This window comes from Oreochromis aureus, linkage group 17, assembly GCF_013358895.1.
Source record: "Oreochromis aureus strain Israel breed Guangdong linkage group 17, ZZ_aureus, whole genome shotgun sequence".
Lineage (NCBI taxonomy): Eukaryota > Metazoa > Chordata > Actinopteri > Cichliformes > Cichlidae > Oreochromis > Oreochromis aureus.
In genome coordinates, this window is record NC_052958.1 from 30,876,573 (window position 1) to 30,894,932 (window position 18,360).

At 39.2% G+C, this 18,360-nt stretch overlaps 1 protein-coding gene across 5 annotated transcripts in view; it reads left to right on the forward strand.

Moving 5' to 3' along the window:
• ttc14 (tetratricopeptide repeat domain 14) overlaps positions 1 to 18,360 on the forward strand; it is a 35,549-nt gene that overhangs the window by 14,502 nt on the left and 2,687 nt on the right. Inside the window, exons 1-13 of one of the 5 annotated variants that reach the window (XM_039600740.1) lie at positions 821 to 1,193; positions 1,274 to 1,424; positions 3,024 to 3,151; positions 3,281 to 3,480; positions 4,060 to 4,144; positions 4,638 to 4,767; positions 5,169 to 5,324; positions 5,512 to 5,583; positions 5,961 to 6,080; positions 7,037 to 7,159; positions 7,706 to 7,823; positions 10,430 to 10,536; positions 10,661 to 12,359. In XM_039600740.1, coding sequence (XP_039456674.1) covers positions 1,291 to 1,424; positions 3,024 to 3,151; positions 3,281 to 3,480; positions 4,060 to 4,144; positions 4,638 to 4,767; positions 5,169 to 5,324; positions 5,512 to 5,583; positions 5,961 to 6,080; positions 7,037 to 7,159; positions 7,706 to 7,823; positions 10,430 to 10,536; positions 10,661 to 11,648 — 2,361 coding nt within the window. In that variant the 5' untranslated portion in view covers positions 821 to 1,193; positions 1,274 to 1,290 and the 3' untranslated portion in view covers positions 11,649 to 12,359. Of the gene's footprint in view, positions 1 to 808; positions 1,425 to 3,023; positions 3,152 to 3,280; positions 3,481 to 4,059; positions 4,145 to 4,637; positions 4,768 to 5,168; positions 5,325 to 5,511; positions 5,584 to 5,960; positions 6,081 to 7,036; positions 7,160 to 7,705; positions 7,824 to 10,429; positions 10,537 to 10,660; positions 12,360 to 18,360 lie in introns of those variants that run through there. The other 4 variants (XM_031733779.2, XM_039600741.1, XM_039600742.1 and 1 more) reach the window with 4 other exon arrangements.

Genomic DNA, 18,360 nt, shown 5'->3' on the forward strand with positions numbered 1-18,360 from the left:
CTGATTTGTAGCTGCTTCATGATCTACGTAAGTAAAATTCTCATTCTCATTGTAGGCTATGAATGGAAGCACTTTGTAGGAGTACATCACTTACAGTTTGAGTCATAAGCAAAGCATTTCATTTGATTTTAACAAAGACACAATTAATTACACAAAACATGGAATATAAATTGTTAATTGTAGAGTTTCCTTCACCATCAGAAGGCTCTCAGAAACTGGGGAAAACTCAGGAAGAGGTCTGGAAGACCCAAAGCCACAAGTGAGTCGAGGACATTTTTCTGAGAGGTAACAGCTTGCATGATAAGCAGCTCACAGGACAACAGCTTCAAGCACAGCTTAATAGTTGGTTTAGTAAGTAAGTCTCAGTTTCAACTATGAAGAGTCAAGACTTTGAGTATCTTATTCTCCAACATTGTGTTCAGCAATTTCACAGCCCTACCTCTAAGACACCTCTGTACCTATATATGTAATTGGGGAACACAGAAATTTTTCCTTGCTGGGTACAGGTACTTTATTTATTTTTGAAAACCATGTATACACTAAACTCGTAAGCCTTTAGAAGTTATTGAAATTTTAAAAAATGGATTGGGCAATAAAGTCAACCTTTGCTTGCTTGAAGTACACAATGGTCACATTAAATCAGGGACAAATAAATTATTCTGCATAACAAATCAAAATGTCCATAAAAAGAAAGCTGAATATTCAAAGATTATTACTAATAGGGGCAAGATAATACTTGTGATAAGCGGTATATATAAACACGAACTAAATAGCTGTGAACGCCATCGTTCCCACGTGGTTCTTGTTTCGCCCGACTGTTTCAGTGTGACACACACAGCGCATGCTCATTTGTCCATGACTCCTGGCTTACTAGTAAATTTTTCCAGCATTAGCTAAACTTTGAATAGCTGAAACAACAATTTTCCTTGTGTTGCATGAACAGCAAGTCCGTGTATGTGCAGTGCCGTAATATTGGGGCTTTTTACGAAGACAAACAAACTCAGAAATGCGGAAACAGTGTTAGTTTGGCTTTTTTGCTGGTGGGCTTGCTAGCTAGCTAAACAACAGAGATGGGTTGTTATCTAACTTACTCGCATTAAAGTGGACTTCTCAGTCTTTTTCGCAAATAATTAAACGTTTTGCAAGTTTGAAAAAAATTGCAGTACTTCTTTTAAAAATGTCTCAACCTCAAGGTAAGCTCTAAAGTGTGCTTTCATCGCTAAAAGAGTGCTCGGCCGTTTCGGTATTTTTTGACTCAATAATGTGAGTTCAGTCCCATAAAGGCAGAGAATGGACAGAGACTTGTTGAGGCAATGTCTGACGTATCATGGACAATCCCTGTTCAACACGCTGAAATGTGAACAAACGGAAAATCCAGACTTCCAAGCGGTGGTGTCTGACCTCTGCAAAGCCACGTATGAGAGGTATGTCTGACTTTATGAGCACCACAGCATGCTGACGCAGGATGCCTGCAGACAAAATGCTAGCGCATCATTATTTCCCTTTTAAGTGTCATACAAAGATGATATTGCATATAGGCTGTGAATTAAACGCTCTGAAAACAAAGATGAATGAATATCACATTATTCTTATCTCCAATATAATTTTACAGTTTAAATCTCTCATTGCTCATGCGGCAGATTTTCAGTTAATAAGCTGACAGATGCCTTGAAATGGTGAAGCTACTAAGGAATTTTCAACTTTTGCTTAAAGATTCCCTGAATTTAAAATGGCTTATAATTAAATTGCACAAGAAATATGCAGAAAAGGGCTACACCACACCTGTCAGCTTTGAATTGAAGTATTTTCAGTTCCACTACCACAGATGTCTAAAATCAAGCACCTAGACATGCAGTCTGACTTTACAGACATTTGTGAAAGAGTGAGTCATTATAAGGAGCTCCCTGAAAATGTGTGGGGTACTGCAAGACAATGCCACTCCTGCAGCAAATCAGTTTATAAAATTTCTTCACTCCCGGGTTAGGTGGGAAGCAGACCATATGAACTAGACAGGCAACAAACTCTGGCAGGCAGCCATCGAGTCAAGTCACTTTGTGATTGCAATAAAAAACACACTATGAATATTTATAACTATACATGCAATGTACACTCATAAAGAAATGTAGTCACAGTTATAAAATTGCAAATATGTGTGCTCTAAAAGTAGCTGCACAAACTGATGAAGGACCTCTTTTACATTTCAAATCAAGAAAGTCTGACCTGCAGCAGCCCCTCCACTCTGTTCTTAGTCATGCTGGGTACAGTGATTGGTGCAGAAGAACTAAATTCATGTGAAACCATTAATTAAACTGAGCATGCAGCGCAGTAACACCAGCGATGTGGAACTTTAAGTTTGTTAATACCAAATTGTATGATTTACAATAACTAGTATATCAGTAGAATTCATCTTAGGGGGCACAGTGACTTTACTGGATGAGCTGTGAGCCCGACACTGCTCCTGAGTATTCTGTGATCAGCTGCTCATCAATTGCTGAGGCACATTGTGTCAGAAAAAAAAAAATCCCCAACACTCCTGACTTGATAACTGCAGTTTGTTTCTGACATTAACATCAGCACATGAAGTGCACACCAAGAGCTTCATGGCTGAGAAACTCCTGTAGGTATAATCTGTCAGTGGCGCACTACTTTTGTCCATTTAAGCATATGTTTGTTTCCACATGTTTTTTCCTCCAATTATCAATGAATTGTGTAGTTAATCTAAAATACCATTGTATGAAAAGAGGAGCAAAAAGTATGCATCTGTTTTTGACAAGCTGCTGCAGCTGTCATTGTAGAATAAAAATCAGTAGTACAATACAATAACTCTTAATGAAGGTCTGTGACCAAAGAGCAGGAGTGTGTATTAATTCAACATTTTTTCTGTCGCATTATTTCATTTTCCTTTGCACCATTATACAAGAATTAGTTTGTCATAGGTGAATTCAGTCCAGCATAACTGCTAATTATTATTTTATTTGATTTACTGATCTTTCCTTTGTTGTTGTTGTTGTTGTTCTGTACAGTAGGTCTGAAGAGCAGAGCAACCCACTTGTGGAGCAGTTCATTGCCAGGAAGGCTGACATCCTGTTCAGTCCAGTATGGAGGACTGCTGGTCTTCGGGGAGAGGAGCACGAGGAGGAGGAGGCTGTAGGTGTGTGTTGTTCACACTTGTGCGTGTATATGAAGATGAGTATGACTTGCATATAGGCCCTCTCTGATGTTGAGAAAAAGTGTCTGTATTTTGTGACACACTGCATCTGATCTGTCTTTGCTCTTCCAGAGCCCTATGCAGTCATGCCACCGATGGAGGTATTCATGGAGGTGCCATATGAGGAGAGGCGATCCATGATCTACCGGGATTTGGAAAGAGGCGACATTGTGGTGGGGAGGATCAACAACATTAGAGAATACGGCTTCTTCCTCACTCTGTTTTGCACAGCAGGAGGTCTGAGAAGAGACATTGAGGACTTAGAGTTGTCGGTAGGTCAACAAGTTCAACCGTTTGAATGTACTTGAGTTATGTTATAAATCAACACTGTAGAAGCTGAAAATTTGTGACTGCTGGCCGGTTGTTGATGAAAAACCGGCTGTGTAGCTCTGGGAATACCCGAGTGACTGCCAGTTCTTTCTTTGCATGGAGTTTACATAAGAATAAAATCATGCTTGAAATTCATGTTATGAGTCCACGTAATGATATCTGTGCTATAATCTTCATTTAGTCTTGTGCTTTACGGGACATGCAGGAGTGGCAGTTTCAAAAAAATTCTGCTTTTCATCTTCATGACTTTTCACCTGTTGTGACAAAGCACCAGCATGTTTGTCATCAAGCCAGAATCAGTTACACCTTTCAACTCAGGTATTAGAAGTGAAAAAGTAAATCCATCACAACAATTCCTTAACAGAAAACTTCCTGGAGAGTTTCTGTTGCCAGACTTTGGTTGTAAATGGGGGCAAATGTTGTGTAATTAAATTTGTTGCTCTGTCCACCTGAACCAAACCTGCCATCCACCTTGCATTTTACTATTGTTTCATAAAGGCACATCTTTTTTCAACCTTCAGGCTCTGTGTCATGTCAGAGAAATTCCCTCCACTGGCAGCCATGATGATCCCCTGGCGTACTACCAGATTGGGGACTTCATCAGAGGTTTGTGTCTAACAGAACCAGAACGTTGAGGTCCAAACCTAATATTGGGTCATGACCTCTTTTTTTTTTTTTTTTTTTTTTTTTTTTTTTTAAATTATGTCATAGTTTTTACTGAAAGATCTTTGTGCTCTATCCCTCTTTTATTTCCAGAATCCTATACTGCAGTTCTTTTCAGGAGCCTTTAAAATATTTTTCTAATAATAGATTTATTAGACAGACAAACCCTGCATAAAGTATAATAATCTGGCTAACACCTTCATTCTGCAGAAAATTGGCCTATCATAGTGTTTTTTTTTTTCCATTTGATGCTTTTTTTGTGTCTCAGCACAACCTATATCTTAAAGTTTTAGTCTTTTATCCTATTTTAATTTGCACGTTTGCAGTGCAGTTATAACCACAGAAATGCTTGCTGCTTTTTGAATTCCAAAGTGCTGCGTCGCAGTACTGTAATGGGATATGTAAAAGAATGACTCATCTTTTTTTTATTTTGTAGCTGGAGTGAAAGATATTGATCGCTACCAGGAGAAAATCACAGTGTCGCTCCATCAGGCTTGTCTTTCTCCGAGCTTGGAGCACATCAAACTTGGTGTCATTACCAAGGAGGAGCTGCCTGTGCATTACAGGTAAAGCAAAACAACACAGATTACTGAAAGAAGAAAAAAAAAAAACCTGTTTAGCTAGTTGGAGTGAATACTGTTGCATAGCATCGCATTAAGAAATGTCATACAAACGTGAACTAGTATTTCATATCAAGCTTCAGTTGATTGTAGCTGCAGCAGACCATCTGTATTCTCAGACACGGCTCATGTAAAGTGTAAAGTTTGGGGATTTAAAAATATATTTTGATATTTATGCTTTTTTCAACAATATGATGTATTTCGTTACACAAATGAGCAGGCTGATATGTAGCCTGAGCTTAATATAAATGCTTTAAATGCGGCAAATGAAAAAGCTTAATCTGATATAAATATATATTAATGCATTAACGTGTGGTTGCAATGACTCTGTGCTGCTCTCTCCTTAGTCGTAGTGTTCGGGCAGCCACTGACTCCAGTGAGACATATGAGCGTATACTGACAGGTTGCCATGGATACCACAACCCCTCTGTAGTGGACTACTTGCTGGAAAAGGTGGGAATTAGTGACACCCACCCACCATCAATGATGCGAGGACTGCAGAGGTAAACTTTTAGTTGGTGCGATTACACAGTAATGCCCCTAATTTCATAAAAATTTGCAAGCAGATCCATGCAGTGGTTTTTACACATGAATCCTAAATGAGATTTTCTTTACTCTTCAGATAATGAAAGTTTGTTTATCTAGCAAGGGTGTTAAATAGTGTGGTGCCTATGATTCTTTTCTCCACAGTAAACTTTTCCAAGCAGAGGATTTTGCTTCTGCAATCAGGAAGAAACAGTCTGCATCCTGGGCCTTAAAGTGGTAATGCTATTAGCTATTAACTTTGACCACAGAAAATGGATGGGATTGTGCAGGGGTGTCGAACTCCAGGCCTCAAGGGTCGGTGTCCTGCAGGTTTTAGATAGCACCCTGTTTCAACACACCTGAATCAAATGATTAATTCATTTCCAGGCTTCTGGAGAACTTCAAGACATGTTGAGGAGGTAATTTAACCATTTAAATCCGCTGTGGTGGATCAAGGACACATCTAAAACCTGCAGGACACCGGCCCCTCAAGGCCTGGAGTTTGACACCTGTGGGATAGTGCATCTTTTTGTTTTTTGGACCAATTATTCCCCCTGGCTAAGACTTCACAATAATACAAACCTGACTTGTATTTTTCATGTGTATTTTTCAAGTGTCCGTGCAGGGGTGGACCACTTCAAACATGGTCGCCATGTGGAAGCCATGAATGAATACAACAAAGCCTTGGAAATAGATACTAACAATGTAGAAGCACTGGTGGCACGTGGAGCTCTGTGAGTCTGCTTTCAGTTCAAATGAGGAGAAATGTTTGTTGTATAACTCTGTCCTTGTTTGAGAGGTCTTTCATGACCCTGTAGACATCTAACGGATTTAAATTACAAGAAATGCATATTATATATATATATATATAGATATATATAAATATAGATATCTATATATCTATATATATATATATATATAGATATATAGATATAGATATAGATATAGATATATAGATATAGATAGAGAGAGATATAGATATAGATAGAGAGAGAGATAGAGATATAGATAGAGAGAGAGATAGAGATATAGATAGAGAGAGAGATAGAGATATAGATAGATAGAGAGAGAGATAGAGATATAGATAGAGAGAGAGAGAGAGATATAGATAGAGAGAGAGAGAGAGAGATATAGATAGAGAGAGAGAGAGAGATATAGATAGAGAGAGAGAGAGAGATATAGATAGAGAGAGAGAGAGAGAGAGAGAGAGAGAGAGAGAGATAGAGAGAGAGAGAGAGAGAGAGATATAGATATGTATGTGTGTGTGTGTGTATATATATATATATATATATATATATATATATGTGTATGTATATAGATATAGAGATATATAGATATAGAGAGATATAGATATAGAGAGATATAGATATAGAGAGATATAGATATATAATGTTTACAATCGTTTATTTATTGGATGCATCAAGACATTTTAAACAACTTTGTTTAAACCATTAAACAATGGTATGAAGTTCCTTCATACCATTGCCCATACCAGAATGGAATGAGGAACACTAAATAAGACACCACACCTGTTCCTTTACTATTGTCCTAGCTCTTTGGAATGAAAAGTTGCTTTTGTCTTAGTACCTGTTAAACACACATGACACTTGATGTTACCGAAACCTGGCATAGTCCTGAAAATGAGAGAAATCTTATTGTCTTTTTTGTGTTTCTTTCACTTTGCACACAGGTATGCTAACAAAGGCAGCATCATGAAGGCAATAACAGACTTTGAACTAGCTCTGGAGAACTGTCCCGATCACCGCAACGCCAAGAAGTATCTGTGTCAGACACTAGTGGAGAGAGGAAAACAGTAAGCGCTGCTTCGCTTAGTAGGCAGATGGGAAATGAGAGCGCACAGTTCAGTAGTGATCCACTAGTTGAAAGACTCAGATCAGAGAGAAGTTTAAGAATGTCAATGAGAATGCTTCCATCAGCTCCACCACCTTTTTCTTGTTACAGTGCACAATGGGCATGATATATCAGTATAGAAGTACTATTGATTTTAAATCCAGCTAGGAAGAAAGATGTGCAAGGTAAGACAGAACAACCTTGATTTTTCCCAAGGAGGAAACAAAGCTTTGTCTGGCTTGCCCCTTTTTCCCTGTTTAACAATGTCACAGTCTGATTATGGTGCACTGCTAGTGTTTATGAATAGAAGCTTATCAGCCTTTATAGAAGGACGAAGTTATATTAAAGTAGGTAAAAGTTCACAGGCTATTCTGAAACAGGTGAATGAGCATCAGCTCAGCTGCTTGTTCCTGTGAAAAAGAGAGGCCAGCAAAGTATTAACAGGAATACTACTATATAAATAGCATGTATTATCATTTATTCAAAGGATGTTTGTTTGTGCTTGCAGGCTCGAGGAACAGGAAAAGCTAGTAACAGCAGAGGGATTGTACAGAAGAGCTCTAGCTTTAGATGGCTCAAACCCTGAGGCACAGGAAGCCCTGCACAAGATCACAGACACTATACAGGTGAGCGGACACAACGCACACATGCACACACTCACGCATGCGTGCCTGAGGGGTTCAAAAAAGTTGGCAGGTATGCAGTGTGTGCACATGCAGAAATAATGGGGCCATCAAAGTTTAGATTCAAAATGGTGTTATTTCTGTGTGACTTCAGAAAAATTAATAAAAAAGGTGGAAAAAGTGAGCAGCTGCTTGTTGCTCTGACAGCACAGAGAATTGGATGGTATGAAGACAGATTAGTGTCTCGTAAAATTAGTTGACAAGTTCCCAGAACTGTATTTATGTGTGCTCTGCTTGAATATGTTTAACATGTTTTTTAACAAATATGCGTGGCTCAGTGTACTGAGCACGAGAAAACGGGCACACTGAAGTTAGCAGCTAACCGGTGACCACTGGGCACTAAGCAGCTACAGATCCAGATATTTCTGATAGCAGTAAGAATTTTTCCTTGCTCAAAATAGGCCTTTTAAGGTGTTTACGCACATGATCACAGTAGAATTCAGTTAAAAAAAAAAAGAGTCAGTTCTAAGGCCTTCTTATACCTGCTGCATTGGTTGCTTTGTCCTACGCTGGGAACACCATCTCACAGTCACATCCATTTCTGTTTGCTGTTGCAGTGCAAGTAGCTGCTGTAGTATTAAACGATATCCTGAACGATAGGTGAAAAAACCTCTACATCAGCACTGATAAGGGAAGAGAAGTCAAAATTGGAAGCAAAGGAATTGCAGAGGTTGTTTTTACACAAATAACTACACATAAAAAATGTGAGGGAAATCTGTTTGTTTCAAGTAACTGAAAAAACAAAAGAAAACTGTCCAATATATCAGATTTTTAAATCCCCAAATATTAGTCTGGAAAATCCTCTATTGGTTGAGCTGTGCTTTTCACTCCCATCAACATTCAAAGACTGAAGAAAGAACTGTGAATATTACAGTTTTAGTGGAAACTTGACAGGTCAATTTGAAGTAGTTGGTAAAAACGGGTGTTTGTAGTAATATTAATGAAGGCTGTGTTATATGCAGGTACTTCCCCTAATTATTGTTACTACCTGTGACCTTGTGTTAGAATGGCTGCTGTGAAAAGACTGCTGTTGACAGATTATCATAAGATTGTCTTACATGAAGCAGTAGATTTTGTGGTTACTCTGAGGCTTGTGAATTAAACACTAAACATTTGCACAACTTTAGCAGCTCAATCAATAAGAAACACTTCCTGTACCAAGACAGTGTTAATTTTATACATGCAGGCCTTTGACACTCGTTCAACGTTGACCTCTGTAACCTTTAATATAGGACATGAATTTAGAAAGGTTTACTAGTTATTAACTTGATTATTAGCAGTTTTAATGTAAGGCTTTTATATGTAAGGTGTAGTGTGCCACAACACTGAAAGGGCTAAGGTAAGTCTTTGGTAAGAAATGCGTTAATATCAACAAAGGTTGGGTGTGTGTGTGTGTGTGTGTGTGTGTGTGTGTGTGTGTGTGTGTGTGTGTATATATATGTATATGTATATATAATTTTTTTTTTTTTTAAACAAAAAACAGAAATTGTTTTTATAATTGATTGCCTTATAAAATGTTTAATGTAATAGTGAAATGGCTAATTATAAAAGACTAACTCATCAGTCTGTAGACAATCATAACCATCATCATTGGCACTTAAGTGTTTCATTCAATTAATTTGCATAGCAAGACAATGAACTTTGATGGTAAAGGCAAAAATAATACAACCTCATACTTAGGGATAAACACTGCTTGGTGCTGTTTGTTTTTTGGGGGGTTTTTGTGGGGTTTTTTGGGAGGCAGGGGGTGAAAGACTAAAGAAGGGCAGAGTGAGACGGCAAACAGTATAACATTAAACAGTGAATGTGTGCGGGTACACTTGGGTGGTGAAGAAAGACATGAGCTGCTGGTGTTGAAACCAGTTGGAGCACATTTCTAAAGCGCATATTATTCATGTAGAAATGTTGCAATGTGGTTTGTAATACTGATGAAGTGTTTTGGTGTGTATGTGTGTGTTCGCAACCCTTGGACTCTGACCCTCTGCCCCTCTGACTGCCGCGGCCTTGTCACCTGCCTCGTGGGGGGGGGGAAATAATCTGCACAATGCCAACAATGATTCCTCTTCTCCTGGACACTTGTGTTCCATGTCCCGGGTTCAAATACGGTAATGTTGAAACCTCCTCCATCTAATTCTGGGACAAATACCATTTCTTTGCACATCTCTGCTTGCACCTCTGTCCTTCCATATGCTTTGGTGTAAACAATTTTTTTTATTTTTTTTAAATCTGCCCCCGCTCTGGGATCATACCACATCATTCTCTATGGTAAATCTGTAACTCATCACACATTTCTCTTCCTGCAATCTGTTTGGTTTGTGACGGCTATGTATGCTCCACAAACCTCTTGATTTGTTTCTTTCCCTCTCCATACATACTTGCTCTGATGCAAATGGCTGAATAAATGAATGAATGAATGATTGTTGTTTCGGGATTTTTGCGTGGTTTTGGGTCATGGCGTGTATGTCTTTGAATATGTTTCTGTGGACTTTTGCCTGCCTGCCATTGTCATGTCTTGTCTTGCCTCGCCTCGCCTCACCCGGCGACTAAAGAAATCGATTCGCCTGCGAGAGGAAGCACTGGCTAAGGAACAGGTCAAAACTAAGAGTGGCCAGAGCAGTGCTGAAAAATTACGTAAGATCTTAAAAGAGGAGAAGAGGTAAGCAGACCGATTGATTTATTTACATAAAGCTAAAAGAAAAGCTACTGCCGTTAAAGACAGCCTCAAAATACCCTCTGTTTTACCAGAAAAAGATTATCAGTACATGTCTTCTATTTTTCAGGATGAAGAAAAAACGGAAGAGATCAGCCTCTTCCTCATCCTCCACTTCTTCAAGGACGTCCTCCTCCTCCTCCACATCATCATCGTCCTCTCGCAGGCGGTCCAAAAAGAAGAAAAAGAAAAGGAGGAAATCAGAGCGTGGAAGTAAGCGCCATCGCAGGATCTCCTCAAAGGAGAGCAGGAGAAGCAACGAGGGTAAGAAAGATAGGAAGGAGAAAGAGGAGGATGACGAGGTGGAGTGGTATCCCGCGCCTTCCAATACCTCCGCTACTTTTCTCAACCAGGCGGGAGGCCTGGGGTTTGGAGTGAGGGACGAGGAGCAGGTAGAAGGGAAGGATGCAGATGATAGAAAGAGTTCCAAGCTGTACTCGCTGTCAGCAGCTTCAGAAGAGGAAGAGTCTGACTCCTCACGGAGAGAAAGAAAGGGAAGGGACAGGGAGGAGAGCAGGATGAAGAAAACAAAGAGCAGCCTTAGCAGAAGCCCAGATAGAGAGAAGATTAGGAGCAGGAGTAGAGAAAGGAGGGATAGAAGTAGGGATGGTGACAGGAAGAAAGACAGAAGGGACAGTGACTCCAAAAGGAGAAGTAGTTTAGATGAAAATTCCAAGCGGAAATTATCCTGCTCATCAGGAGAGTTGGAGTATTCGGGTTGTAAATCTAGTTACCGACCTGAGCATTCAGGAAATTCCGCTTCAAAACACCCAGAGAATAGGAATGACTCATCATCGAGGAACTTCTTTGAAGGTGATAGGTATGAGAATAGAGGGAGGCTGGAAGTTCGTGGAGCAGATCAGGTGAAAAAAGAGAAGGAAAGTCGAAAGGAAGAAGGTACCATGCCAGATCAAGGACACAGTAAGAAAGGAAGTGCTGGAAATCAAAATGAACAGTGCAGCATGGGAGCCAAAAAGGACCTCCCTGCGAACCTGTTGGATATTTTTAACCAGATTGCTCAGTTTGAGAAGGAAAAAGGAGTCAAACCAAAAAAATAACAACAGGGTATGATATCCATACAGGTGTTTGGAAAAGAGGTGAAAGTAACATTTGTACCATGAAATTACTCTCTGGACTTGGCATCAATACTCCTGATCTATGGCCAAATCTGTTGCTGATTGAATGTCACCAGCTATTTTTTTTTTTCAAAGTTTCTCTTATTGCAGAAAATGAGCCGTTTTACTTTGAAAGGTTGTTATTCTCTATGTCAGACTTGAGTCCTGTAATAATTCCCGAGTAACTGTTTGTCAAAATGTCCTGAAATGTTCACCTTAATGGGTTCAAACAGGTTTTACACTTTAAAATAATGCTACAGTAAATTCATATTTTTAAACTGGAAAACAGTACATGTCATATCTAAGCATGAGAATATCAGATTCAGTCCATATTATTACATTATCTTTGTAAGCAATCCCCTTTAGAGAATAGTGAACATTTTGACAAGCTGTTGCATAACTTTGCTCTGTAAGCTTTATCATCTGTTCTGTGACATTAAGTTGGCTCTTTTTGCTGTCAAAGAAGTTGACTGCCTTATGTTTACTGCTGTGTGCCATGTTGTACGTTCCTTTTGTGGCTTGTTAAACCTCTGTCCAAACAATCCTTAAGACTGTACTTAGCACAGAAGTTCTAGCTGTATTCTGACTAATTTTCTCCTGTAATAAAACAAAGTCAGTTCAGTCAGTAAAGCATTTCAAATATCAAACCTGTAAGTTGTTGAAGTCCTTATTTTCTTTTAGTTGTCGTCCAATACATGTCTGCATTTTATCTACAGTGATGAGCACTGTGTTAAAGAAATGAGACCGGGTGCAGATATAATCAATTAGGAGAGGCAGTGTTGTGAAAACGTATTTGGCCCCTTCATGGTTTCTTTCTTTTCTTTTTTTCCTTCTACATTTGTTGCACTGAAATGTTTCAGATCACCAAACAAATTTTAGTATTGGACAAAGATGACCCAGGCCCATTGAATTAAGAAATCACTTAAATAGAACCTCTGACATAGGCTTAAAAAAATCTCAGATAAAGCAACACATCACACCACTATCTAAAGGCATTCAAGAACATTTAAGAATCAAAGTCACTGACATTTAAAGGATTACAGACCATTGCTAAGACTTTGGGACTCAAGTGGTGAATGGTAGTGAATTTTTCCAGGAGTGGCCAGCCTACCCAGAATAACATCTAAAGAGATGCAGACATCACTTGCCTCAATTAAGGTCAGAGTTCATGATTAAACTATAAAAAGAGGCTGGACAAAAGTCAAAGACAAAAATCACTGCTGCCCAAACAGAACACAAAGGTTGATCTCACATTTGCCAGAAGACATCAAGACCTATAGGAAAACATTCTGTGGACTGACGAGACAAAAGCTGAACCTTTTGGAAGGTCTGAGTCCCGTTACAGCTGGCACGAAAAATATGTTGGTGGTAGTGTGATGGTCTGGGGTTGCTTTGCTTCTTCAGGGTCTGGATGACTTGCTGCAATTCTGCTCTCTACCAGAAAATCCTGAAGGAGAATCTCCATCCGTGAGTATGTGCCCTGGGCCTCAGGCTTACTTCGGTTAAGCAGCTGGATAATGATCTGAAACACAACAGCAAGTCCAACAATTTTAAAAAATAAGAATGTTTTGGCTTAGTCCAAGTTTAGTGTGGTTGATATGCTTTGGCGTGACATTAAACAGCCCATTCATGCCGGGAAAAACCTCCAGTGTCACTGAATTAAAACAATTCTTAAAGAAACCTTGGGCCTTCATGGTGATGTGAATGACTCATTTCCAGTTATCACAAACATTTGATTGCAGTTCTCCCTGCCAGTGGTAGCACAGCCAGTTATTAGGTCATGGAGGAATTAATCTTTCATATAGGGTCAAATAGATTTGGAAAAAAAAATTGTTTTTGCTCAGGATGTCTTTGTCTTATATTTAACTTTTGTGATCTGAAACATCAGATCAACAAGTGTGAAAAATAAGCCAAAAAAAGTAAGAAATTCTGAAGGGGGCAAATACTTTTTCACAGCACTGTAAATGAATAAGCATCACCTGATCTCAAGGTGAACACACTGTTAGATGAAACCTTGAAAGTGGTCATTCCATCCTGAAGGTCTTATCCTCACAGGGATAAGAAATCACAGTTTGTGTCTGTGCTCTCAATAAGCAGCTAGGCCGTCCTTCGTAGAGCCAAAGTAAACTATGCCAAACAGAACAAAAGTCGGGCTTTAAAAAGATTCCACTGGGCTTTGTCTTCCACAGGACTCCCAAAACATTGAGAACTCATCATTTTGATACAACGATTTTAAATCAAGGTCAAATCAGACTTGGGGAGGCTTTGTGCTTGGGGATAAATTAAAAAAGTCACTTTATAATCACACAGTCAATGGTATCCATATCACTTTAATGTTAGAACAGTCGATATATTGAGAGTATCAAAGAGCTTATTAAAATCTGAATCCGCTTTATTGAACGGGTACGTGTATACATACATTACTATTGCTTTGCTTTCTCTGCCTATTTACATGATGTAAATGCAGCGGTGCAGAAAACCTTTAAACTTGGTGAAAATATTCAGCTGTGGGGTTCTTTCAAGTGAGTTGCACTACTCTCTTCCACAGAGAGAAATACCACTGTATTTGCAGACACATTGCTAACCTCTCCTGGCTCAATAATATGTGTGGAAGAGGATTCATTTTCCACCAACGTATTGATCCTCTACATGCATGGAGGCTACTGTATATGGGCCTGTTTGAAGTTCTGGGAAAGTGTCAGTACTGCAGGCCTGTGTAGCTTTCCATCGACATTCGTGAAACCTCAACTTCATTCAAAAGAATCAGGATAAATCCAAAGGTTGGGAACACATGGCAACATCACAAGAAGCCGATTTAGAGGGTTGGTTCACCCAAAATCCAAGAGTACAAACTGTGACTGTATTCTTATAATCTTAGTAATATCAAAGACCTTCCTCATGGTCATAACACATTGTATTCATCGGCATTTAAAGTTTATGCGTTAAACCACAGTGATCAAAGTCAGGGAAAAGCTTGGAAAGCTTCCTAATAAGTAATTAAATGGGCCTTGAGTGGAGATTTTTGTGGAATCACATTTTTAATGATTTGGGCAAAGTTAATACCAAGCTAGAATACCACTGAAAGCATGATAAAGGCATGCAAGATCTCAAATATTAAAACACTTTAACTTATAGCTTTTAAAACAGTAAGATGTCCCATGTAATATTTTACAGTTTTCATCAAGCATTAACAGTAAAGCAACACATTTTAACTGGTTTTGGCTCCATAATTTTCCTCTGGTCATCGAGTGCATCAGTAGACTGACATGTACTAAAACATCTGATGTGTTCTAGTTATTTATTTATTGTTTTTTAGTTAACACATTATTTCTTCTTCTGTTGTTTTGTCATACAATCTTTAAATTGAGGCAACACTTCCCCAAAAGTCATGCCATGTAACTCACATGTGATTTCATCATTGAACAAATTAAAGCCAAAGTGGCCTTGTGGCTTATTGGTGCTTTAAGCTACTTGGTGTCACATATTTGATTTAATAACTGGACACAAACGCACACTCTTTGGTGGCTGTGGGACCAGTCGTGCGTCACCCCGTGCCAAAGTAGCTTACTTCGGGCTTAGCTGCCAGCCTCCTGCTTCCCTCCTCCATCATTACTGGTCCCGTCATCAGTGATGCAGTGGAGAATGCTGTACGCCCCAGTCTATCTTGTTAGGGCAGATTAGCCACTAATATACAGGCAGAAAAGAAGCCTCTTCATCTAATGCTGTTCACCACACACTCCTGATCCTGTCCTTCCTCCCCTCAGATGCCTGACATCTTAATATTATAAATACTGAATACAGGAGATCTCGCTAAGTGCTCACTCGGTGGGTCATTAGTCCCGTAAAGAGCCACTGGAGAGGAGTTTTTGGTCCCCGCCAAGACGCCTCAATGAACACATGGATTATTCCATCCTAAAAAATTGTGATAAATGGATTCTCAGGCAGATTATGCTCTTCACTTTCAAATATAACACTGAATGAGGGAGAGCAGATGTCTTTTCAGAACAGCAAAAACATTTAGATTATTTTATTTATTTATTTTTTGGCCAATGAATCCCCGCGATCTTTTCCTTCATCTTGCACACCTTCACTTAATAACATGAATATTTAACACGAGCAGAGGGGAAGAGAAAACCTTGTTTATCTTTAATGAAGACACACTATGTACATGTCTTTCCTCTGCTTTTTACAGCATCAAGGGAAAAGAGTAAAAAAGACGGTAAAATATAGTTAAAATGTCTTTACTACCAGATAAAAAATGAGAAAAGTAGGGTCACATTCTATTTATTTATTCTATTTATTTATTTTTAACATAAGTAAATAACATATTGCATGTCTTTAAATAATTTTTCTACAATTCCTAGCTGGTTAATGCATCCTAAGATGGCAAATTATCCACCAGTCAAAATGCACATGAGATTACTTTCAATTATAATCTCAGTTTTTAATAAAAATACTTAAAGAAGGCACCAACCCACCGATTCCTCCTGGAACGTCACTATCTTTTAAAAGAGGACATGTTTTTTTTTTTTTACTATTTACCTCTTAAAGCCTACTTGGAGTAAAGACTGTGTGTGCATCAGAAGTTAGTGAGGGTGGTCTCTGCCTCCGCAGCTACCCTCGGATAAGCCCAGAAACTATTTTAATGGTCTGATTATGTCATTAATGGTATATACTAAGGTGTCAGAAGTCATTAAGAGTACGGGGATATCGTCTTTATGGTTAGTCATTAGATTTACATTTTGAATAGAAAAAAAAGTTCTTTATTCATACTTTAAAGATTAAACTGTTTAACTGCAGTTCTGCATGTTTCCACTGGAGGGCAGTGGAACACCGTGTTTGTCCACACCAGAGGTCGAATTTTTGGAAAGTGAGCAGAGCACAGCAGGCCGCTGTGCTCTCCATCCATACCGCTGGAAATGCCTGGCTTTGTTTGAGTCAAGAATGGCATTTCAAGTAGGACAAATGTGATTTTTGTCTCTTGATGTGAGCAAACCTGAAACAGACATTTGCACTTTATAAACAATGTTTCACTTGTTTAAAAAAATGACCAAACATACATGTTTTGACTGACATTCATGAATACCACAAAATATCCAAGTCTTTAAGACATATTTCAGTTGAAGTTTTCTATTTATTTGAATTGTTCCTCTCTACTTAATTTGATTTTTATGAATTGTGACCCATTTTTAAGAACACTCGCATTAAATAGGTAAATACATAGATTTCTTTTTAAAAGAAAACTTTTATTTTATTGTTATCTAAGGCTAAAAAAGAGTGAAAATTTGGTCTTTGTGAAGCCACAGAATGGTTCAGTTCAGGCATTTAGCAATAAAATGTCTCAATAATGTATTATCTGGTGCTCTGTTTGGGAAATGTACTTTCCATCCATCCAACTCCATCGTCCGTCAGCCATCAGTAAAGGGAACAGATTCACAGCTGATTCTGTGAGACAAACACATGGTGGTCTGCTGTGTTTCAGGCCCAGAGACACCACATCACTGTACTTTTTCTTCTTTCCTTTTGCAGACCTGAAGGACTTTGTTTCTCCAGGTCATGTCCTGAGCCTGCAGTGTTGCAATAAGAGAAAAAGTGTGAAAGAAAAAGAATAGCAGAGGGAGGGGGAAAGGGAGGAAGGCTGCTAGAGGGAAAAGAAAAAGAAGACCTTTAGTCCTTGAAGGTGCGGGTCTCTCACTAGTTCGTGAGGTCAACGGCAGCAGCTGTCCTGCTTGACCGACTCTGATGAAGCTGCAGATTTCTCTCCTTCATGAATCATCCCACTCCCCGTTCTCCTCCTCCTCTTCCTCCTGCTCTGCTCCCACCTGGACTCCTTTTCACAAAGAGGGGATTCCTCCTCTTAGGCCTCTTTCTTCAGCACTGAGGCAATCAGACTGTTGAACACGCGGAGGGAGATGAGACATTTTAAATTAGTGTTAGGAGAGGGGGAGACAGAGAGAGGGAGAAGAGGAAAATGACATTTTTCATTTTCTACAATAAAAGGTACTACATTGAATTCTCGGAGCATGACAATACAGAGGAGTAAGTAATGGAATAGGAGCAGACGTGGTGCCTGTGTGTTAGTGGATAATGAGGAATTTAAAGATGTATAGTCCTCCGCTGCCATTCAATCACACTCTCACCCCGCTGCTGTCACTGGCCCTCGTCTCAGTGCTGTCACAATACTCCACAGGGACTCAAACTTCTTCTGCTGGAAGACACATTTGTAAAATAATTTCTGGGGCCATTCAACGCTGGTCTTTAGGGGGTTTGGGCTATCAGCTAATCAAGGAAAGTGGACCCTTGTACGACACTTCTAATGTCCTCCAAGCACTGTATTTATCTGCAGTTTTAACTTTTACAGGAGCCACAGTGGCAGAGTACACCAGTGCCCTGCAGCCTCCTAACATGGAGGGTCCTTAAAGAAAATACAAATAAGGGTCGTTAGAGGACTGCATGGAAATCAAAGACCACCACTGAAAATCTTTCTCACGGCTCCCCAGTGACGGAAGAGTGTTTGAATGTGACTGATGATGAGGACTTGTTTCTCCTGTTAGTGACAATATCTCGTGGAATCTTGGAGAAAAGATGTGTTTTACTATCAAAGAAGTAGTGAAAGGGGGCAGTCCTTTACTTGGGATTCTCCGAAAACATTATG